The sequence below is a fragment of the Rhinopithecus roxellana genome, chromosome 21 (genome assembly GCF_007565055.1).
Source record: "Rhinopithecus roxellana isolate Shanxi Qingling chromosome 21, ASM756505v1, whole genome shotgun sequence".
Taxonomy (NCBI): Eukaryota; Metazoa; Chordata; class Mammalia; order Primates; family Cercopithecidae; genus Rhinopithecus; species Rhinopithecus roxellana.
The window spans coordinates 6,561,983-6,586,269 of NC_044569.1; the positions used below are offsets into that span (position 1 = coordinate 6,561,983).

The 24,287-nt window shown below is 40.4% G+C and overlaps 2 protein-coding genes across 6 annotated transcripts in view; one reads left to right on the forward strand and one right to left on the reverse strand.

Annotated features, from left to right (window-relative positions):
• The window catches only part of FAM210A (family with sequence similarity 210 member A), a 58,769-nt gene extending 56,828 nt beyond the window's left edge, over positions 1-1,941 (reverse strand). For 3 of the 4 annotated variants that reach the window (XM_030926207.1, XM_030926206.1, XM_030926205.1), the window contains exon 1: positions 1,685-1,917. The gene's annotated coding sequence lies outside the window, so the exon portion shown is untranslated. Of the gene's footprint in view, positions 1-1,684 lie in introns of all 4 variants that reach the window. The other variant, XM_010375512.2, reaches the window with a different exon arrangement.
• Positions 1,942-2,008: 67 nt separating this feature from the next.
• The window catches only part of RNMT (RNA guanine-7 methyltransferase), a 38,652-nt gene continuing 16,373 nt past the window's right edge, over positions 2,009-24,287 (forward strand). Inside the window, exons 1-9 of one of the 2 annotated variants that reach the window (XM_030925919.1) lie at positions 2,009-2,083; positions 5,404-5,532; positions 6,252-6,710; positions 9,919-10,054; positions 12,970-13,095; positions 16,175-16,287; positions 17,835-18,016; positions 18,811-18,975; positions 21,785-21,902. In XM_030925919.1, coding sequence (XP_030781779.1) covers positions 6,294-6,710; positions 9,919-10,054; positions 12,970-13,095; positions 16,175-16,287; positions 17,835-18,016; positions 18,811-18,975; positions 21,785-21,902 — 1,257 coding nt within the window. In that variant the 5' untranslated portion in view covers positions 2,009-2,083; positions 5,404-5,532; positions 6,252-6,293. The remainder of the gene's footprint in view (positions 2,084-5,403; positions 5,533-6,251; positions 6,711-9,918; positions 10,055-12,969; positions 13,096-16,174; positions 16,288-17,834; positions 18,017-18,810; positions 18,976-21,784; positions 21,903-24,287) is intronic. The other variant, XM_010375498.2, reaches the window with a different exon arrangement.

Genomic DNA, 24,287 nt, shown 5'->3' on the forward strand with positions numbered 1-24,287 from the left:
TGCTTTTAAAAGTCAAAATTACACTCATTTTCTGTAAAATTACAACTGTAATTATCTCAAGAAACTTAAGCATCAGGACCAGGGAATGTAATTGCCTGGTTCTAATGCTTGGATATTGTCAGGCCTCTGAGCCCAAGCCAAGCCATCGCATCCTCTGTGACTTGCACATATACGCCCAGATGGCCTGAAGTAACTGAAGAATCACAAAAGAAGTGCAAATGCCCTGCCTCGCCTTAACTGATGACATTCCACCACAAAAGAAGTGAAAATGGCCGGTCCTTACCTTAAGCGATATTATCTTGTGAAATTCCTTTTCCTGGCTCATCCTGGCTCTAAAAGCTCCTCCACTGAGCACCTTGTGACCCCCACTCCTGCCTGCCAAAGAACAACCCCCCTTTGACTGTAATTTTCCTTTACCTAGCCAAATCCTATAAAACGGCCCCACCCTTATCTCCCTTCGCTGACTCTTTTCGGACTCAGCCTGCCTGCACCCAGGTGATTAAAAAGCTTTATTGCTCACACAAAGCCTGTCTGGTGGTCTCTTCACACGGACACGCATGACAGGTATGCCTATAATGTATTCGATCTTCAAGACCTTCACCTTTGCAATTGTCAATATTCATGAAATGAGATTCTCAACTTAGCTCATTTCATATAATAATACAAGCAGTCATCTGAAATTGATGGCTCATCCCTATTTGTGAAAAACAGGCCTCATTCTTGGTTCAAAGTTTGTAAGGGGTCAACAACCTCAGATGGGCTAATGCCCACAATTTAGAAGTGATTACATTGGAAACTACAACGCTGCAAATGTTGCCTTCCCCAAAGCCAGGTCCATTCATTAATATATCTGTGCCTACTGACAAGAAGGCAGGCTGGTAAAGCACATTTTCAAAGCTGTTTTAAAGGGATCAATTTTGGTAAACAGTAATTCAAGACGGATTGTAAATCTGATCAGTTTTACACCCTTGGAAGGTGGGGACTTGACGCACGTTAACATGTACACGCATCAATAATCCACAGGTAGTTCTGACCCTGATCTCAGGTCGAAAGTCCTCAACTATGGAGCTTTCGAGTTTCAGTACAGTAGGCGCTTTCACTTCCCAGTAGAAATCTGGGGTGATGGCCAAAAAAAGTGTGTTGTCTCCCCCAAACCACACCATGCCAAGTTCAGCCAACGCAGAGTAATGCACCCTTAGGTATTTGTCAAGAAGAGGTACAGGCTGTCCCTTTTCTCAGCACCTAACGGGTAAGCATGGCCTCTTGTGGCTTCCCAAATACGGCGGTAAGGACCAATCTGCTGGTTCCTAATAAGAAATTGCTAATTTTTAAAACCACTCCGACCGCGGGCGGTTCCAGACCCCTCCTCAACCGGCTTCCGAGGAAGGAAAAAGACGGTGAAGGGTTACAGCAGAGCAGGCAGAAAAACAGTCCCAAAGCAAGATTTGCCAGGACACTGGCTCAACCCGGAAGGGCAGGGGAGCCTCTCTCGGCCTGGGGCGGTGGGGTCGGCGAGTGTGGACGACCCCAGTCTGGCGGTCGTACACTGCCGCAGCCCGAAGAGCGGCGCGCGCACAGCAGTGGCCGGGTTCGCGCCGCGAGTCAGCGCCCGGACACACGCCCAGGGTTGAAGGTGCCCTCTAGACCCCTCCCGCTGCCCCCAGAGGCCTGGGGCCCATGCTACCTCTTAGGACGCTGGGGCCGTCGCCGCCGCTTCCCGCCGCGCAGGCCGGACCACAGCTCCTCGAATGCCAAGGCAGTGTTACTCAGCAGAGTACCCCGACCGAGTGTGGGTCCGGGTGCCGGAACCCGCGGGACTCGGCCGGACGCTAGCGCCCTACCGCCTCCAGCCCGCCAGCCGCGCCCACTAGCAATGTGCTCGCGACCGCCCGTGCCCTCTCAGCGAAGCCTCCGCGTGCCGCGCGCGGCACGTCGGGACTCGTAGTTCCGGCGCGGAGGACTTGCGTCGCGGCGCTCGCTCCTGAGCGGCGCCACGTGACTCTCGCACCTCCGGAAGTGATGTAACCAGACACGCGTGGCGCGGGCCGCCGTTTCCGCAAACAGAATCGCGTTTGGTGTGCTGGTGAGTGTGACGGCTGGAACTCCGGCCCTTCCTTTCTTTGTGTTTATTCCTCGGCTGCCGTGGAGGGGTGGAAGTGGCGCTCCCACTCCTGACATGGGCTCACTTCGTATTAGCCCTGTGCTTCACGGGCCGCGGCGTGCGTCTGTTGCCTTGTGTCCTCAGTCCCAAGCAAAATGGGAACTGCTTGGGGTGGGCGGGCGCTGTTGCTCCTCCAGACGGAGCGATCCCGGGTGGGAGAAGAAGCCGGAAGAGCTGCTCTAGCTCGCGCCCCAGGGCCGTGCTGGGGAGGGGCGTGGGGTCCTCAGGTCTGTCTTGAGCGGCGCCTCGGAAACCTGAACCAGAGGTTGAGTCACAGGCCGCGCGAATGACGGAGGGGTGAACTTGCCTGGAAGAGTCCCTTCTCGCCTCGCTGCGTCCTCTCGGCCCGTAGTAGAGGGTCAAGCGGCTGGCTTGGGGCTTAAGAGCTTATCCCGCTTGGGCTTTATCCTGGCGGCCCTGCCGGCCTGCTGGGTCGCACCCCGAGGAACTGAAATGACGCAGAGACTTAGCTTGCTCCGGAGGCGTGACTGGAAAGCCAGGTCGAAACGTCCGTGTCGCGTATCCATCTCGATGTCAGTCGACCACCTCTGGAAGGTTTCTCCTCTAGGATTCTGAGGCACAGCTGTCTTTCTTTTGGCGTGTTCTCATTATTCCACTTTGTGTTTGGTTTGTTCCCCCCCCCCCCCACCGTTTGTTAAATTGATACATAGAAGTTGCGCATATTTGGAGGTGCAGGTGATATTTTGATACATGCATACAATGTGTAACGACCAAATCAGGGCAATTGGGATATTTGTCGTCTCAAACATTGATGTTTTCTCTATGTTGGGAACATTCCAATTTTGTTTAGCTATTTTGAACTACACAATGAGTTACTGTTAACTGTCCACCCCACTGCACTATCAGGCACTAGATTTTATTTCTTCTGGGGTGTTTTTGTACCCATTAACCAGTTTCTCTTCTTCATCCCCGTCTTCCTGCTACCCTTCCCAGTCTGTGGTAACCACTAATTCACTCTTTACCTCCACAGTTTTAGCTCCCACTTGAGTGACAACATGATACTGTCTTCATGCGCCTGACTTATTTCACTTAACGTAATGACATCCGGATTAATCCATGTTGTTGCAAATGACAGGATTTCATTCTTTTTAATGACTCATATTCCATTGTGTATATGTGCTACGTAATCTTTATTCATCTGTTGATGGACGCTTAGGTTGATTCCATATCTTGACTATTGTGAATAAACTTGAGACTGCAGATATTTCTTGGATATACTGATACGAAGTCTTTCTGATAAAAGCCGTTTTAACCGAGATGAGATGGTATCTCATTGTGGTTTCGACTTGCATTTCCCTGGTATTACTGATATTGAGCATTTTTTACATATACACGTGTTGGCCATTTGTGTGTCTTTTAGGAAACGTCTCTTCAGATCTTTTGCCCATTTGTAGTAGGATTGCTTCTTTTTTTTGCTATTGAGCTGAGTTTCTTCTACATTCTGGTTGTGACTCCGCTGTGAGATGAATGGTTTTGCAGATACTTTCTCCCTTTGTGCAGGTTATCTCTTCACTCTTGTTTCCTTTGCTGTGCAGAAGTTTTTAGCTTGATATAATCCCATTTGTCTGTTTTTGCCTTTGTTGCCTGTGCTTTTGAGGTCTTACCACAAAAATCTTTGCCCAGACCAGTGTCTTAAAGCATTTCCACAATGTTTTCTTCAAGTAATTTCATACTTGCGGATTTTAAATTTAAGTTTTCAGTCCATTTTGATTTGATTTTTGCATATGGTGAGAGAGAGTGGTCTACATTTCCCGGCACCATTTTTTGAAGACACTGTTTGCTGTGTACGTTCTTGGCACGTTTGTTGAAAACAAGTTGGCTGTAAACATGATGCTTGGTTTTAAACATTCTTACTCATTTTTGTGGTCATCTGGAATGCTGTGTCATTTCTTCTGACCTAATTGATTATGTTTTTATGATGTCACATCTGTGATACCATAAAAGTAAGTGACATAAGTAAAATTCATGCTTAAATCTCGATACTAATTTTAGGTAATAATTATAGCTAAAGATAAGTCACATTGCTTTATTTGAATTTAAAGCCAATTCCCATTAAGAAATCAATGGCAGAGGAGGAGAACTTGGAATTTGACAAGTTGGCAGCCAGTTTTTCTAGATAATCATTTTAAGTATTTGTTCTGAAAATTACTTTTTTGATTTGTTGTTGTTTGTCGTTCTCTCATTCAGTTCTATTTGGTACCTCTTGGTATTTTGTTACCTCAAGTGGTGGGTCACGAAAGCTAATAACCCTCGAAATCCTTACCCATTCATAGTGACTTGTTACCCATTCCTTTAAGCAACTTAATTTCTTATTCTTTTTCATTATCCAAAAGGCTTATTTATTTATTCATTTATTTATATTTAGCACAACAAAAACACTTCCTTCATGAAAAAGCTTTTTTTTTTTTTTTTTTTAAGTGGGGTCTCACTTTGTTACCTAGGCTGTAGTGCAGTGGCGCAATCGCAGCTCGCTGCAGCCTGGACCTCCTAGGCTCAGGTCATTCTCCTACTTCAGCCTCCTGAGTAACTGGGACTAAGGCATGTGCTACCATGCCAGCTATTTTTTTGTAGAGACGGGATTTTGCCATGTTGCCCAAGCTGGTCTCGAACTCCAGAGCTCAATCTGCCCACCTCAGTCCCCCAAAGTGGTGGGATTACAGGTGTGAGCCTCTTGTGCCGAACAAAAGCTTAACATTTTAATAGTGGTATGTAAGCTATAAACATCTTGAAAACATAATTTACATTGAGCTTCTCTGTAGTAGGAGGTCACTAAGTTTGTTGAATGACTTAATAAATGAACCACCATAATTCTTACCCAATAGATAGTTCAGTTATTTCTCTCTCTTTCCCGTCTTAACATAGGTCTAAGAACATATTTGAAAGAGACTTAATGGTCATCAAACTGCAGTCTGAGTCCTGAAACTTGTCTAAAGTCATTTCTTCTCTCTTCACTTTCTACCTAATTGGAACACCCATTATGAAATATGATTTCAGAAGTTCTTGCTGTAGAACCCCAAACTTTTTCTGCTCTTGATGCCCTTAGTGTCCGTAGGCCAAAAGAAATGTAACAGTTCCATTTATTAAGTAGTTTACCCCAAAGAATTTGAAAGTATTTGTGGTCTAACAACTTTATGTCTGTTTAAAAAATTAATGCACATAAATTGGGGAGAAAGGTAATGTTTGTGTTTTATTGTTAATTAATTGCAATCCCTTGCTAACAGGATGTGTGAACCTGTTGGGTACTGTACAACTTCAAGCCTCGAAATCAGATAGGCACTGCCAACCTCATTTCCTGTTTCACCTTGATTTTCTGTAATACCAAAATCTCAGCTTCACAAAGTCATTGAAAGGTATGTAGTGCAATCTATTCAGTTGGAACTGTGCTGTACTTAAAGCTGGTAGTTTCTGTGATATCTTCCACGTTACGTCCTGTGGTGCCTGTTTGTTATGATACCAACCATGCAGTTTGGGAACCAGAGTTATAGAGTAAGGGTCAGAACTGAAATAGAGCTAGTGCATGTGTATCCCCACTTCATTCGTCAGCTTTAATGCCAACAGTGACTTTTATGAGTAAGATTATAGAATTATGGCGGGATTATACTTAGTATTACCATATTCAGAAATTCATACATAATATCAATAAACATTTTTTAATATTCTCTCTACAATGGGATTTTTTTAAACTCCTAGTTGATCAAATTCTAGTTAAAATTATTTTAGGCCGGGCGCAGTGGCTTACGCCTGTAATCCCAGCATTTTGGAAGGCCGAGGCAGGCGGATCACCTGGGGTCAGGAATTAGAGACCAGCCTGCCCAACATGACGAAACCGCGTCTCTACTAAACACAAAAAATTAGCCGGGCCTGTTGGCAGGTGCCTGTAATCCTAGCTACTCGGGAGGCTGTGGCAGGAGAATCACTTGAACCCCGGAGGCAGAGCTTGCAGTGAGCCGAGATCACGCCATTGCTCTCCAGCCTGGGTGACAAAAGTGAAACTGTCTCAAAAAAAAAAAAAAAAAATTGTTTTAAAGTCTTAACGTTTACAAGTAATACCAATTTTTTGTCATTCTAGTGTTGGTTCATGAAGTTTTACCATCAATTCAAGCAATCATAAATGGCAAATTCTACAAAAGCAGAGGAATATGAAAAGATGTCTCTTGAACAGGCAAAAGCGTCAGTGAATTCTGAAACAGAGTCTTCATTCGATATTAATGAAAACACAACGGCTTCTGGGACTGGGCTTTCTGAAAAGACTTCTGTCTGTAGACAAGTAGACACAGCAAGAAAGAGAAAAGAGTTTGAAGATGATCTTGTAAAGGAAAGTTCTAGTTGTGGGGAAGACACTCCATCCAAGAAGAGAAAACTTGATCCCGAAATTGTCCCAGAGGAAAAAGATTGTGGTGATGATGAAGGCAATTCAAAGAAAAGAAAAAGAGAAACTGAGGATGTTCCAAAAGATGAATATTCTACTGGAGATGGCCCTCAAAATAAGAGAGAAGTAGCACTTGAGGATGTTCCTGAAAAGCAGAAAGTATGTTCATTGTATTTTCTTTTACTCAGAATATGTAAGTCTGAAATGTGGAACACCTGTGCAGTCATACTGATCTTTTTACATAATCTTAATAGCTTCAGAATGTTCTGTTTTTAATAGATATGGTCTTAAGACAAAGTAGGCTTTTAACTCTTATGATTTCTGTTAAGGTGAAACGTCTCCTGCTAATGAGACAGATTTTTTAGTTTTTGTTTGTTTTTATTTTGTAATGAGATAATCTTTATCTTATTTTAGAATCTTATTTAACTAGAAACTTTTTTTTCCCCCCGAGACGGAGTCTTGCACCATCGCCCAGGCTGGAGTGTGATGGTGTGATCGAAGCTCACTGCAGCCACAACCTCCTGGGCATTAGCAGTCCTCGCCCGTAACTAGAGACTCGAAAGCTACTTTGCTCTTTGTTGGTGTTTTTAAAAAGACTGGAGTATGAGATCCCAGTGATTTACCTATTTTCCTTTTTTATTAGATGTTCGGCTCCAGTTTTTTTGTCAGAAGTTATCACTTAAAAAGGGATAACTTTTAAAATTATACCTAGCTTTACATCCCTTTATTAATGTAATTCCTTAAACTGTTTTCAACTTACTAATGTATTTTACATACCGTTTTAGTTAAGTGAATACAAATGCCTAATATGTGGAAAAGATACTACAGAGCAAGTTGTTTTCATCTGAAAGTACCACATTAGAAAGGAATTTGAGGCAGAATTTGGAGTTAGAGGAAAAAAGTACTTTAATGAGTAAATAAAATTCTGCCATTGGCCCTTATGAGGAAAGTGACTGATAGTGAAGCTTTTGTCATTAATGGAATGTGAATTCTTTTAACAGAGGGGAGTTGTTTGTTTGTTTGTTTTGGAGACAGAATCTCGCTCTGTCTCCCAGGCTAGTGTGCAATGGTGCAAACTCAGCTCACTGCAATCTCCACCTCCTGGGACCTCCACCTCCTGGGTTCAAGTGATTCTCCTGCCTCAGCCTCCCGAGTAGCTGTGACTGTAGGCGCCCACCACCATGCCCGGCTAATTTTGTATTTTTAGTAGAGAGGGGATTTCACCATATTGGCCAGGCTGGTCTTGAACTCCTTGTCATGCGCATCCATGTGAAGAGACCACCAGACAGGCTTTGTGTGAGCAATAAAGCTTTTTAATCACCTGGGTGCAGGCAGGCTGAGTCCGAAAAGAGTCAGGGAAGAGAGATAAGGGTGGGGCCGTTTTATAGGATTTGGCTAGGTAAAGGAAAATTACAGTCAAAGGGGGATTGTTCTGGGGCGGGCAGGAGTGGGAGTCACAAGGTGCTCAGTGGGGGAGCTTTTAGAGCCAGGATGAGCCAGGAAAAGGAATTTCACAAGATAATATCATCGCTTAAGGCGAGGACCGGCCGTTTTCACTTCTTTTGTTGTGGGATGTCATCAGTTAAGGCGAGGCAGGGCATTTGCACTTCTTTTGTGATTCTTCAGTTACTTCAGGCCATCTGGGCGTATATGTGCAAGTCACAGAGGATGCGATGGCTTGGCTTGGGCTCAGAGGCCTGACACTCCTGACCTTGTGATCTGCCTGCCTCAGCCTCCCGAAGTGCTGGGATTACAAGCGCGAGTCGTTGCACCCGGCTGGGAGCTTGTATTTTAAACATAGTTTTCAAACTTTTACTAGCCCAGAACCCCTTTTTCAAGTGAAAAATCTTACACTTAAACCTGTTATGTAAAATAGGTCAAGGATTTGCTGAAACGCCTTTCAGCACTTCAGTGGGATTCAGCACTGTGGCTGGAAAGGGAGGTGGGAGGATCTGAAGCCCTTCGCCTATCATGGCATTTTTACAGGATTTCTAGGGCCTCAGGAAGCACAAATTGAAAACTGTTGTGTTACATATAACATATATAATAGCGTTATTATAGAAATCACTGACACTGCACATTGCCTACTGAATTCTAATCCCTTTTTTTCTTTCTTTTTTTTTTTTTTTTTTTTTTGAGACAGTCTTGCTCTGTTGCCCACGCTGGAGTGCAGTGGCCCGATCTTGGCTCACCGCAATCTCCGCCTCCTGGGTTCAAGCGATTCTCCTGCCTCAGCCTCCCGGGTAGCTGGAATTACAGGTGTGCACCACCACGCCCAGCTAATTTTTGTATTTTTAGTAGAGATGGAGTTTCACCATGTTGGCCAGGCTGGTCTCAAACTCCTGACTTCAAGTCCTCCCACCTGGGCCTCCCAAAGTGCTGGGATTACAGGCGTGAGCCACTTCTCCCAGCCCTAATCTCTTTATATACATTATCTTATTTAATTTTCACAACAGTTTTATAAAAATAATGTAATTATAGCTTATTCCTAATTTATTCTCTTGTAGAAACACCAAACATTGACTGTCATTTATCGAACTGAATAATCAGAACTCTGGAAGAGTACTGGGCTTATTAAGACATTGACACTAAAATTATACAGATGAAATATCACAATGAAAATTTTAAACCTAGAGATGTTTTTCAGAATAGGGTGATATGGTTTGGGTGTGTCCTCACCGAGCTCTCATCTTGAATTGTAGCTCTCAGAATTCCCACGTGTGGGAGGGACCTGGTGTGAGATCATTGAATCAGTAAGGTGGTCCCCCAGCAGTATGGTGGTTCCCCCAGCAGTAAGGCGGTCCCCCAGCAGTATGGTGGTTCCCCCAGCAGTACGGCGGTCCCCCAGCAGTACAGCGGTCCCCCAGCAGTATGGCGGTTCTCCCAGCAGTACGGCGGTCCCCCAGCAGTACGGCGGTCCCCCCAGCAGTACGGCGGTCCCCCATACTGTTCTCATGGTAATGAAGATGTCTCACAAGAGCTGATGGTTTGATACGGGGTTTCCCCTTTCACTTGGCTCTCGTTCGCTCTTGCCTGCTGCCATGTAAGACCTGCCTTTCACCTTCCACCCTGATTGTGGGGCCTCCCCAGCCACGTGGAACTGTGAGTCCGTGAAGCCTCTTTTTCTTTATATATTACCCAGCCTCAGGTATGTCTTTATCAGCAGCATGAAAACGGACTGATACACAAGGAGTCAGAAAACAAATCTTAGGTCTAATGATAATTAGTGAGACTTCTGTGGTTAATTGCCATTGTTTAGTGAAGTTTACCAATTCTAATATTTTATCCATTCCCAGGTGAAATGTTCTGAGGCTGATTTTTACCACGTTCTGATCCTTGATTTTTTTCTATTCCGTTTTATTTTCAGAATCTGGAAGAAGGACACAGCTCAGCAGTGGCTGCCCATTACAATGAACTTCAGGAAGTTGGTTTGGAGAAGCGTAGTCAAAGTCGTATTTTTTACCTAAGAAACTTTAATAATTGGATGAAAAGTGTTCTCATTGGTAGGGTTGTTTTTTGCTGTTAGCTTGCCATTTTTCATTTTAGCTTATGTTTCCTTTTTTCTCCCCACCGGTTTAACCAACACCAAGCTACTGAGTCTTTAATTCCTGTTCATTTAATTATCAAACCTTGACTTTATCAAGCTAGAGCCAAGACTTAGGTCTTGAAGACAAATTCTTCTAATATTTGCTTGGGGTTGACTGTAAGATTTTAATGAGTGTTTAGTTGATTATGTTAACCAGGCTTTCAGAAGGCAATATGTTTCTTTAATGCACAGAATTACGGTTACCTAGCACTATTAAGTAATGATTCTGTTTCACCCTAATAGTTTTGGAGCAACTGCATATTGTTGGTTAAACATTCAGGTTTCATCAAGTCAAGAAATAGGCAGTGTCTTGATTTGTTTAGGCCTTCAATTAGTTGATAAAGATCATGTGTATTACATTGAGGACAGATAAAGACGTTCAACTTTTTTGAGCCAACATTTTATCTGTGGAATGAAAGTGAGCAGAGAAAATATGATTCAGAATACAATTCTTGTCAGCACCATAAGATAGGGTAAAAAAAGGGATATAATTATTGCTCTGTATATTTAGTGCATTGAGTAGTCAGACTCTTAGATAAATTTAGAGAACTTTAAAAAGTAGTTTGTTTTAAAATTTTTCGTAATATTTTTTTCAAGCCAGTCGAAGAAGAAATGAGGATGCTTTCTTAATAATGCTAGAAAGAGTAAAGTGCGAATTATGGGTACTTCGTACTAGTTTTGATGATAATTTACTAATTTTCAAAGATAAATTACCTATTCTGAGAAGTGTTAGTAGGAACTAACTAGGCTTATTTTGAACACATTTTAGTATTTTGTGTATCACTTGTTTTTAACATTCATGTTTTGTTACAAAAATATTTATTTGACTCTGCCATGTGTCAGCTTGGGCTAAATGAGTGTTCATTGTTTTTTTTTTTTTTTTTTTAAGATTAATGTAATGGCATTTTCAGTCTCTACTCATAAGGTTCTGTCTCTACCCCAATCCTCATTTCTTTTCAGCCTTTCTCTTCCTTCATTATCCTCAATGATGCAGATAACTTACTGGATTTTTTATGAATTCTTATTTAGTCATTTATTTTTTACCGAATAACTTTTTCGAGTCCATGTTTTCCACATTGTAACATGTATTATTTCTATAATCAGAAAAGAGGTTTTTTTTTTTAAAGGACTGAAGTCAGAGTTGGCAAAATTGTCTCTCAGCAAATACAGGGTATTCTTTCCTTCTTCAACTGTTCTAGCAACTGTCTTGATGTGTGCTTTGCACGTGTCTTTAATGTCCTAATGCAATCAGTGTGATCTGTTCCAAGCTTTCTCTCTGATTTTTTCCTTTCTCAACACCCATTCTTTGTCACTCATTTTCTCTTTCTTCTTGGTGCTTGTGGCTTGGTAAGCAAACAGTTGAGTACAGTTCTTGAATGTGATAGAGGCTTTTTCTTGAATGTGGTAAAGGCTTTTTCTTGAATGTGGTAAAGGCTTTTTCTTGAATGTGGTAAAGGCTTTTTCTTGAATGTGGTAAAGGCTTTTTCTTGAATGTGGTAAAGGCTGTTTCTTGAATGTGGTAAAGGCTGTTTCTTGAATGTGATAAAGGCTTTTTCTTGAATGTGGTAAAGGCTTTTTCTTGAATGTGGTAAAGGCTGTTTCTTGAATGTGGTAAAGGCTTTTTCTTGAATGTGATAAAGGCTTTTTCTTGAATGTGGTAAAGGCTTTTTCTTGAATGTGATAGAGGCTTTTTCTTGAATGTGGTAAAGGCTTTTTCTTGAATGTGATAGAGGCTTTTTCTTGAATGTGATAAAGGCTTTTTCTTGAATGTGATAAAGGCTTTTTCTTGAATGTGATAGAGGCTTTTTCTTGAATGTGGTAAAGGCTTTTCCTTGAATGTGATAAAGGCTTTTTTGGAATTGTTTCTGGAGGATTTCCTGTCTCGTTAGTCTTACTGTAGATAAATGCAGAGATTTTATAATTGTTTTTCACTCTTTCAGTATTTTTATGGTATTAAGATTCACGGCAGAAAGGTAAATAGTATGGAACACTTGTGCTTCTGTTGAAGTTAAGTTCCTGCAGAAGGTGAAAGTACTTGTACAGGATATTTTAGCCATCAAAATAGTACACACTTGAGCTAGAAAGTGTTCAACTCAGTGACAAAGACAAGGAGAATGTATCTAGGATTCAGTATTATATCACGTTTTAGAACTGTTGAATACTTAACTTGCCTGAGAGTATTAATATGCCTTTAATTGATGTTTGAACAATTTGCCTACTGATACTTGGAGGCCTACTGATTTTATCTGTTGGCTGTTAATGTCATTTAGTAGACTGGGGTCTACCAAATTCTGATGATGCTAAAACTAAAAGACATAGCGCTTTTTTTGTTGTTTTTCTTGTTTTTATATTTCTCTTGGTGGTAAGCCTGACATGTTTCATAATCAAGCTCTTTTATCATTCCATAAAAACTTTGGTTTACTTATGTGTCTGCTGTTAAACACCTAGCTATGGAAAGAGAAAGCTACAAAATAAATTATGAATAATTAGTTTTTCTCATCCTTACTTAGCTTTTTCTCTCATCCTGAACAAGTGTTGTGTTGTCTTACTTAGAATTTTACATATCTGCTATTTAAAATTCATTTTTGAAAGTAACATTCAAAATGCTGCCTTAATTTTCCAAAACACCAGACAGGTACTCTTTAATGACAGAGGATCAGATTAATCAACTCTTAGTCTTATTTTTAGTTACTTATCAAAAGTTACAAATTACATAAATGGATGTGTAATAGTTTATGTTACATATTGGGCAAAAGATATTAGGTTATTAGAGGTAACAGTTTATACTTGTAAAATTGAAGAAGAGGTAGTTTATTGATTTCTCTCTTTTAGGAGAATTTTTGGAAAAGGTACGACAGAAGAAAAAACGTGATATCACTGTTTTGGACCTGGGATGTGGTAAAGGTGGAGATTTGCTCAAATGGAAAAAAGGAAGAATTAACAAGCTAGTTTGTACTGGTAAGATAAATAATGATATGAGAAAGAATAATTTGTAGTCAGGTAAATGGAAAATAAGAAGGATTGTCTCTAATTGCAAGATATCTGGGACTATGCATGAGATGAGTTTTTTTTTTTTTTTTTTTTTTTAATTAGTTATCGCCCGACGCGGTGGCTAACGCCTGTAATCCCAACACTTTGGAAGGCAGAGGTGGGTGGATCACTTGAGGTCAGGAGTTTGAGACCAGCCTGGCCAACATTGTGAAACCCTGTCTCTACCAAAAATACAAAAAATTAGCTGGGCATGGTGGTGCACACCTGTAATCCCAGCTACTCAGGAAGCTGAGGCAGGAGAATTGCTTGTACCCAGGAGGTGAAGGTTACAGTAAGATGAGATCATGCCACTCCACACCAGCCTGAGTGACGGAGTGAGACTCCATCTCAAAAAAAAAAAAAAAAAAAAAAATTTGTTACAAGACTTTCCTGATGGTTTTATTTTATAGTAAGATTAAATAAGCCTGGGATAACGTTTCCTTCCCAAAAGGAAGGAAGCTATTAAAGATGGTTGGAGTCATGTCTAAAGGGAAGACTTGAAAAGGTTTCCATTGGCAAAAATAGGACAATTTTAACATTAAAAAAAATAGTAGTTGGACACATCAAATCAGAAAAAAACATTGTTCACCCTTGGAGGTTGCTAAGAAACTTACAATTCTGAAACTTATAAATTAAGGGGAGGGAATCAAACATTTGTAATCAGATGGTTGAAAAGGGCAATTCTTTTTTTTTTAATCAGATAAATCGAAGAGGAATGATAGAATTAGTAAATTATTTTTTCATTCTTTATGAAATAATAGATCTAGGCAATAATTTTTTTTTACTACCGAAGCCATTAAGGGAAAAGTCGATAGTAATGCGATGAGTCAATCAATCAGTCACCTTAGCCCAGTGGTTAGTCTTAACACTGAAGTGGGACGAGCAGACGTCAGCATCTTTCTGATGTGGTGAGTTAAAAGAGATACATACCCCCACTACTGAAGTACTGCCCAAATTAGCAGTTCTCAAATTTTTGGTTTTATGAGCCCTGTACACTGAAAAATTATTGAGGACCCCAGAAAGCTTTTTTGTATGTAATTATGGTAAGTAGCTACTGATATTTACTATATTAGAAATTAAAGCTGAGAAATTTGAAAATATTTTTTAGTTCATTAAAATAAAAGTAAGAAGGCTGGCTTTTACATTTTTGCAAATCCCTTTAGAGTTTGGAATTACAGGAGACAGCTGGATTCTCACACCTGTTTCTGCATCCAATATGTTGTGATTTTTTATTTTGGTTGATAAGTAGTTGTAAAATAAAGGAGTAGTTTAATAGCCTTTTTTTTTTTTTTTGATAATTGTAGATATTCCTCTTTGTTACTACATCAAAACTTAATAAGTGGTAGTTTCTTAAAAAGTAGTTACAATGTGGAATCTGAAACCTTACTGATGAACTTTTTATACTGTATAACATTAAAGTCCATTGGTCTGTCTTCCAATTCCTGCATAATTTTATAGTATTTGGAAAACAGTGTTCACTAAAGTTATGCAGATCTAATTGTTGAGAATCAAAAAATCACGTGTTTAATATCACTGCCAATCAAAAAAGTATTGGGAGGAAGTCCACCCCACAGTGATCAATACAAGTTTTTCAGGATTGTAATTCTTATTTGAAAGTCAATTTTATTTTTGGCAACAAATACACTGTCCATTGTTTCCCTTTAAATCAGCGATCTCTAACCTTTTTGGCACCAGGGGCCAGTTTCATGGAAGACGGTTTTTCCACACAAGCGGGGGATGGAATTCTACCTCAGCTCATCAGGTGTTAGATTCTTATAAGGAGTATGCAACCTAGCTTGCCTGCCACTCATCTCCTGCTGTGCAGCCTGGTTCCCAACAGGCCATGGACCTGTACTGGTTTGTGGCCCAGGGGTGGGGGAACTTTAAGTGACAGGTTCACTTTGTTCATTTTCAAGAAAATGTGTGCCGGTTACTCAAGTCTGCATAACCATGGTTTGTCAGTCATTCAAGTCAAAATGACTTTCTCAGAAAAAAGGTAGCCAGTACAGCTCAAAACTCAGAACAGTCATATCAGTACTGTTCTTGAAGGTGACCATCAAACCTTGTTAGGTAGCAGAAATGTTTTCTTCCCATTTCATCACACAACATTTTTAAAAGTGTGTATTCAAAAGCCCAGGTTTAATAAAATTAATTTTCACTATTTTTTCAAGGGCATTCTTAAATGAAACTGTTTTTTCGCCCTTTGTATTGTATAGTGGTGAAGAATACATGAAGTACTACTTAGTGTTGCTACTTTGTATCTGTGATAAGATTCCAGTGTTTTACCTACCATTGCCTTTGCATCATCAGTGTGAATCTTTAAACAGGGAAAAGGGCAGGCCAGGCACAGTGGCTCATGCCTATAATCCCCAGCACTTTGGGAGGCAAACGAGGGTGGATCATTTGAGGCCAGAAGTTAAAGACTAGCCTGGCCAACATGGTGAAACCCTATCCTCTACCAAAAATACGAAAAACTAGCTGAGCATGGTGGCACACACCTGTAATCTAGCTAGTCGGGAGGCTGAGGTATGAGAATCACTTGAACCCTGGAGGTGGAGGTTGCAGTGAGTGAAGATCACACCACTGCACTCCAGCCTGGGCAATACAGCAAGACTCTGTCTCAAAAAAGAAGAAAAGAAAAGGGCAAATAACATTTTATTATAAAAATATACCCTTGGTATTTCCAAAACTGGGCTTATTGATAGTGTTAGGTTTTATAATTCAGATTGGAATAAAACTTTCTCCTTTTTACTTTGAATAAGCATTTAAAAATCATGATAGAACTTTTCTAGCATCCGTACCTATTGAGACACTTTTAGTTCCTCTTGAAAACTGATAGGGTATTTGCATCAGAATAAAGCCCCTTTTTTTATTTTATTTTAAAAGAAATAAAACCTTTTCACTGGTACTAAAGCTGACTTTCATGCCAGAGTTTATCAGTCGAGGTCAATGGCTCAATTTCTGGCATTCTATCTTGATACTTACTAATACCCTTCCATCTTTCCAGATATTGCTGATGTTTCTATCAAACAGTGTCAGCAGCGGTATGAGGACATGAAAAATCGTCGTGATAGTGAATATATTTTCAGTGCAGAATTTATAACTGCTGACTGCTCAAAGGTACAGTTTCTTTCTTTGGTCAATTTATTTTTTACATTTTTAGTTTGGATAAATAATTTGTTTTAAAAATCAACTCAATTTTTACTTTTTAAAAAAATTTTATTCTCTTTTTTTGAGACAGGGTCTCACTCTGTCGCCCAGACTGGAGTGCAGTGGCACAATCTCAGCTCACTGAAATCTCCACCTCCCAGGCTCAAACGATTCTCCTGCCACCTGAGTAGCTGGAACTACAAGCACATGCCACCACACCCAGCTGATTTTTGTATATTTTGTAGAGATGGGGTTTCGCCATGTTGCCCAGGCTGGCCTCAAACTCCTGAGCTCAGGTGATCCACCCACCTCCCATGGTGCTGGGATTACAGGCATGAGCCATGGTGCCTGGCCACTCATTTTTTAAAATATGTTTTGAAACTTTAAAAACCTTGGGACATGCATTCACTTTCGACTGGAAATTCTGTTATGATAAATTCCCTCAAATGACTCACTGAACACTTGGAATTTTTTGCTTTTAACAATTCTAGTTAAAATTAGCTGTTGCTTTTGTGTATGTACATCATTTATTTTCCAGTACTTTGAAATAGAACTGAACTTATACTATGTTTTGTTCACCTTATAATTTATTGGTTTCCCAACATATCAGAGCCTTTGTTTTTTTTCCTACCTTCCACCTGTGTCTGAATTTCTTTTTTTTTTTTTTTTTTTTTTTTTTTGAGACGGAGTCTCGCTCTGTCACCCAGGCTGGAGTGCAGTGGCCGGATCTCAGCTCACTACAAGCTCCGCCTCCCAGGTTTACGCCATTCTCCTGTCTCAGCCTCCGAGTAACTGGGACTACAGGTGCCCACCACCTCGCGCGGCTAGTTTTTTGTATTTTTTTAGTAGAGACGGGGTTTCACCGTGTTAGCCAGGATGGTCTCGATCTCCTGACCTCGTGATCCGCCCGTCTCGGCCTCCCAAAGTGCTGGGATTACAAGCTTGAGCCACCGCGCCCGGCGTGAATTTCTTATAAAGAACTGCTTCAGGGGTGAAGGTCTCACCATGAACTTTTTGTTCTTCATTGACTTATTAGCTCATTGAATGTTGTAGATACCTTTAATCATACACATTTTGTTTGAAATTTGAAAGTGAAAAAGATAAGTGGGAGTGTACTGCCAGAAAGTTGCAATACTTTGAAAACATTTTTGCATTTTTTAAAAAATCCCAAACACCAGATGTTTTTTAACCCAAGTTATTGTTGAATGTCATTTTATTTTAGCTGTCAAGTAAAGTGATGAAAGAATCAGCTGGAAATATCATAATTGACTAATATATTTTAAACATGATTTCAGAATTCCTCAGTTTTTAAATACTGTGAAAATGGGAATCAAATTATTCTGTTAAACTAGAATATGTGCATGATTTCTGTGTGTCCTTTATTGTACAAGGGAAAGCATAGGTCGAACATTGTGAGGGAAAGGAAGAACCTTACATTCTAGAAGTTAATTTACTAAAAGGTTTTTAATCTGTGTTGTAGTTACCTCAAAATCTTAACTCATTTTAATTTGTTTCAGGAACTTCTGATTGAAAAATTTCGTGACCCACAAATGTGTTTTGACATCTGCAGTTGTCAGTTTGTCTGTCATTACTCATTTGAGTCCTATGAACAGGCTGACATGATGCTGAGAAATGCGTGTGAGAGACTTAGCCCTGGGGGCTATTTTATTGGTACTACTCCCAATAGCTTTGAATTGATGTAAGTACTTTTAAATATATTGTGGTTTATAAAATATTCAGTATTAAGTAGCAAATGTTTACCAGAGGTCAATTTTATTAAAATATGCTATTTTAATCTTATAAGTATTGAACACTTTCATAAGATATTTGAGTAGACATTCAGAATTTAAATTCAATAGACAAATTTACATATGAACTTTTAAAAGTTCATCTTTATGTGTAAGTTAGAGACTGAAGTTATAGTGATAGACAAACTACAGGTCAGATAGACTTCACCAGTCTTACTCACACTCATGAGAGTGATTCCTATTTCCAGCTTAATTTTATTGGTGTGACTGTCGATGATCTTTTAGTATATTGCTTCTTAAAAGTAACTCACATCAGGAGAGTGCAGTGGCTCATGTCTATAGTCCTAGCACTTTGGGAGGCCGAGGCAGGAGGATTGCTTGAGGCCAGGAGTTTGAGTCCAGCCTGGACAACAAAGTGAGACCTTGTCTTTACAAAACTTTTACAAATTGGCCAGCATGGTGGCACACCCCTGTAGTCCTTACTTAGGAGGCTGAGGCAGGAGGATCACTTGAGCCCAGGAGCTGGTGGCTGTAGTGAGCTATGGTCACACCACCACACTCCAGCCTGAGTGACAGATTAAGACCTTGTCACTTGAAAAAAAAAAAAAAAAAGTAGCCCATATCTAATTAAAAAGCTAATGAAGTGTGCATCATGTAGTTCTTCACATGCAAAATCTAATCAAAATAAGTCTACATTAATCACAATTTTATTCTTTTTATTTTGGTTGGGGGATAACCTTGTCAGAAGACGCCTTGAAGCTTCAGAAACAGAATCATTTGGAAATGAAATATATACTGTGAAATTTCAGAAGAAAGGAGATTATCCTTTATTTGGCTGCAAATATGACTTCAACCTGGAAGGTGTTGTGGATGTTCCTGAATTCTTGGTCTATTTTCCATTGCTAAATGAGTAAGAAGTCATTAATCTGTTCACTCTTTTCTTTTTGTCTTAAGGGAAAGAAAAGGGAGAAAAAGCAGTATTTGTTTTACTGTTTATTTTAAATGGGGACCAAAAAAGAAGTATAATCTTGTTTCTTTGTTTTGTTTTGGTTTGGTTTTAAAAAAAAAAAAAAAAAAAAGACTGGCCTCAAATCTGGGGGATTATTGCCATAGGTCTCATATAGCCTAACTTATTCTCATTCCTGGAATTTTTTAATCCTGTGGGTGAAAAGGGGAACCAGTTGCCTTCAGCTTGTGGCACAAAATGTCTGACACTGCAAATAGCAAAAGTTTTTTTTTTAGTAACTGTTGGTCACTTTGATGATAAACAATGAGTCTTGTTAAATCAAAGATCTTCATATTGACAGAGATGAGTATTAAAATTTGTTTGCATTTCACTATAGCTTTGAAATTGCCTGTGTCTCACAGGCAGTGTCGATGTTAAAATCCTGATTCAGGAATGTATTCTCCCATGTGCCTGAATTCCTAGGAGTCCTGGCAAACTGTAGACACAGGAAAAGCTGGGGGTAACTGGGCCTTACCAGGTAAGGCTTCAAGGCCTTGTGATACACCTTGGTTTCCAGAGTTTCCCTGGTGTGGAGAGTATAAAAGTCAGCTTTAATGTAGGCCATGTCATGATTGATTGAACTTGATTTTCTACTTTTTTGAAACAAAAATCTTTTGTTTTGAATATTAACTGAGAAAAAGAAGAGGTATATTGTCTGTTTACTTTTGCTTGGTGATTATTTTAATTGTAACTCAGTCTAAAATTAGGGTTACAGTATTTTTAGGAGTTCTGTAATAGCTTATTCAATAATATAAGAAAGCCAAGTAGCATTGTGACTGAACATGAGGAAAATACTATGCATAATTTTATAAATATAAACCATTTACAAAATTTAAAAATATCAATTGCATTTTGCTTTTTAATTTTTAAAACTAATAAACTTGGGGGAAATGTTACTGCTCTTCAACTTTATTTAAAAAAGAACTTAATTGTGGAATGTTGTTAAGAATGTTTAATATATTAGCTTGAGATTGTAGTTAACAGTATAAAGCAGAAGATTCGTTTTAAATGCTAAACAAGACCTAGAGGGTTTTTTTTTTTAACTTAAATTGCCTAATGATGGCTAACCTAAGTCATCACTTTACTATCTAGTTTTTTAAAAGATTATTTATTGAAACAGTATTGGATGAAAGAGCCTGAAAGTGTGCAGGGGTTTTGAGAGGCCTTTTTGCCATTTCATGAAGAACTGAACAGAAGTAAGCTTTTTGTGTGGCCCTCTGGCGTTTGCCCTTGCCCTGTCCCCTCAAACGCCACCCTATACACGAGCTCTCCAACCTGACTTTCAGGGTTTCCCACTTCCTTCCACTCTTCTTTAACTGCTGCCTGAAGTCATCTCCAGGCTCCCTTTTGTTGTCTACAGATACATAATTACAAACTTGGCAAATGCAGCGAGGAAAAAAAATACCTAAGAGTCTAACGGAGATACCTAATATAATAGAAGATTTCAGGAAGATACCTGTAAAGAAGCAATGTTTGAGTCAGGATCTAAAGGATGGAAAAGTAGGTGGGCAGCTGAGGACTGGAGGGAAGAATGCTCCTGACACGAGGACAGCGTGTGGGAGGGCCCTGCAGTGGGAAAGCTAGGCTAGTCCAGGATGTTGAAAGAAGGCCCATCGTGACCAATAATAGGGTGTCCCAAAATGAGGTAGCATTCTTTTACAGATGAATGTCTTAGAGACCATGTTCTGTATCCTATGTGCACTGGAGCCCAGTGGAGGGTGTTAAGGAGGGTGGAGACATGACTCAGGTCCACATTTCTGAAAGCTTAATCTGGCCGCGATTGGAAAATTCGTTGAGGGAGAGTAAGAATGGAAGCAGGGGACAAGCAAAGTGAGTTTATGGACTGGTACCACTGAGTGGTGATGGCGACTGAAGCAGCAGGATGGTGCCAAATGCAGGAGGTAAGAAGTTGACCTATTTGAAATTGATGTTTTCTAGGTAAAATAGAAAGGACTTAGTGATGTATATTGAGCACAGCAGGCAAAAGGGGGAGATGGCATGGATCACTAGATGGATTTACTGAAGTGACAAAGATTGGCAGAAAAAGAGTAGTGATGTTCAGCCTTAGATATGGGAGGTTAGAGAGTGCCAGTGACACGTGCAGGTGAAGATTTCTAATAACAGTAGAATCCATGAGTGATGAGAGAGAGCTGAACTGCCGATAGCTGTGGGGTGGAAGTGAGTGGAGCTCTGGACTGTACTCCAGAACCTTGAAGTTTAGAAGTTGGGTAAAAAACAGAAACCTGCAAGTAAAAAGGAAAAAAAAAAAACCTGTGAAGAAGCAGTCCATGATGTAGGGGAAAAATTAGTAGTGTATCTTGCCAGAGAAGTCAAGAGATGAAAGTGAATCTTTAAGAAGGAAATCGGCGGCTGTTTTCAGTGCGGCTGTGAGAGATCAAGTAAAGTAGAATGGAATCAGTAGAAAAGACTTTCCTGCACTTCTGCCCCATCTCACAGCTCCGGAGACTCTCATTTGCTTCCTGACCTGTGTGTTATACCAGTAGAGCTCTCTGAAACCGCCTGAGATTTAGAATGCATATTTCTTTTAGGTGTGATATGTTACTCTTGCTTCATTTTGTATTACTGTATTGTGAATTTATCAAGGAAATGGTAGCTTTTTTAGTTAAGTCCAGAAGATGTCACTGCTGTACAAAAGTAAGTTGAGGAATTACAAACGTGGAAGCTTTTTCATTAAGTATCTTTTTTTGGACAGAATGGCAAAGAAATACAATATGAAACTAGTCTACAAAAAAACATTTCTGGAATTCTACGAAGAAAAGATTAAGAACAATGAAAATAAAATGCTGTTAAAACGAATGCAGGCCTTGGAGGTGAGTATTTAGAGAAAATGTAAAAATTCCAGTCATGGTGAACTTGTTCGGCTGTTGAGATCCTTGCAAGGCCATCTGATCATGAAGTAGTTATGTGTATTACGCTCTTCAGCACTTAGGACAGAGCTTGATACAGAAACTGCATGGTGAATGCTCAGTAAATGCTTGACGAAAGAACGAATACTGCTGTTACCAAATTCTGTTTTCTAGATAGTACTGCTTTAAAATAGGATTTCTCAACCTCAGGACCGTTGACATTTTGTTCTGGATAATTCCTTGCTGTGGGATGCTCTGCATTGTAGGATATTCAGTAGCATTCCTGGCTTCTACCCACTAGATGCCTTCCAGTAACACTCTTGTCCCCAGTTATGGTCACCAGAAGACTCTCCCCAGACATGGCCAAATATCCCCTCGTGGGCAGAATTGCCGCAAGTTGAGAACCAGTTCTTTACAACAGTGCCTTTTGGTTACGACAGTAATTTAGAACCTTCCTGGCCAGTGTCCAGACAAGCTCATACCATTCATAATTTTATTGTATGGTAATTCTTTAGCAGGCTTCCAGTCTTTTATGCTATGTTGTTGCTGAGACCTCTCCTGACCTAATGCAGCAATGAAGGTATCTGTATAAGCTTCAAGCACATAGCCATTGATTGTTTTTCCTTTTTCTCCTTATCAGACAATGTCTGGTTGGACAGACCTAAAATATTCAGTGAGCATTTTTATTGATCAGTAGAATCGTATTCATCAGGTGGACATTAAACTTCTGTAGAGAGTTGATTCAGTTTAAGTACTTTAAGCGTGCTCTGACTTATTTGTCCTTATAATTACCTCCATGAAGTAGGCAGAATGGTAACTTTTCCTTTATTTTTTTCCTATTCTTTTTTTCTTTTTTTTTTTTTTTTTAATGATAGGATCTCACACTGTTGCCCAGGCTGGAGTGCAGTGATGCAATCACAGCTCACTGAGGCCTTCACCCTCTGGAAGGTGATCCTCCCACCTCAGCCTCCTGAGTAACTGACGTCACCACACCTGTCTCAGTTTTAAACTTTTTGTACTGATGAGGTTTTGCCGTGTTGCCCAGGCTGGTCTCAAACTCCTGGCCTCATCAAGCGATCTCCCCACCTTGGCCTCCCAAAGTGCTGGGATTACAGGTGTGAACCACTGCATCTGGCCACTTTTCACTTTTTTTTAGTAGGCAGCCTGAGGCTCAGAGGATCAATGACTTGCTCAAGGCCATACTAACCTTTTGATGTTCTTCAGTTTTTAGATGATACTCAAACAAAAGTCTCCTGTTGAAGTTGCACCTGCACCCAGCCACTCCCACAATGTTGAGTGGGAAGACTTTCTATAAATTCTAAATTGTCTTTGAAGAGACATAATCAGTAAAATGTTATATTCCTCATTAGTTGTATTTCCTATACTTTAGGTCTAAGAATGTTTTTATTGGCTTTATATTAGGAAGGGAGGCTTGTTTTGTCTTAAGAGGAGAAAACTAGCAAAACCATGTGTGAATAAGTCCCCCTGTCCCACATACACAGCATACCTTTATTTTATTTTATTTTTTTGTTTGAGACGGAGTCTTGCTCTATCACCGGGGCTGGAGTGCAGTGGCCGGATCTCAGTTCACTGCAAGCTCCGCCTCCCGGGTTCCCGCCATTCTCCTGCCTCAGCCTCTGGAGTAGCTGGGACTACAGGCGCCCGCCACCTCGCCCGGGTAGATTTTTGTATTTTTTAGGAGAGACAGGGTTTCACCGTGTTAGCCAGGATGGTCTCGATCTCCTGACCTCATGATCCGCCCGTCTCGGCCTCCCAAAGTGCTGGGATTCCAGGCTTGAGCCACCGCGCCCGGCCACACAGCATACCTTTAGCATATCACCTTTATTTGATGGTGCTTTGCATGACAGTGGTCGATTATTTAGCTTTTCTCTTAGCATATGGGTGATGAATTCACTTGTGTAATTTATGTCAAAATGTACTTAGGGATAGTAGGGTATGGGATAACAAGAATTTTATGGCATGTTATTTCAGTGAATAATGCAGTCCATGATGGGAACTGGACTGAAGTATTGAAGAAGCATTCCAAGTGCAGTGAGTATATATAAGGGCATTTTGGGAAGGAAGAAGACTGGTAGAGGACAGGCAGAGAAACCTGAATGCACAGGGGATGTTTGAGGAACTAGTACTAATGGCTTTCACAGTTGTTCAGCAGTCTTCCTTCTCTCCCAGTACTGCACTTGGGGATATGACCTGTTACCATGGCTGTCTGGGGACAGAAGCAGTAATAGCATGTAGTTTGAAATATCCTTTGGTTTTCCTACTTCTTGACCAAGTCACTCTGGTGGGTGTGTAAAGGACTGGGGGCAGGAAAGGACATGACCAGATAAG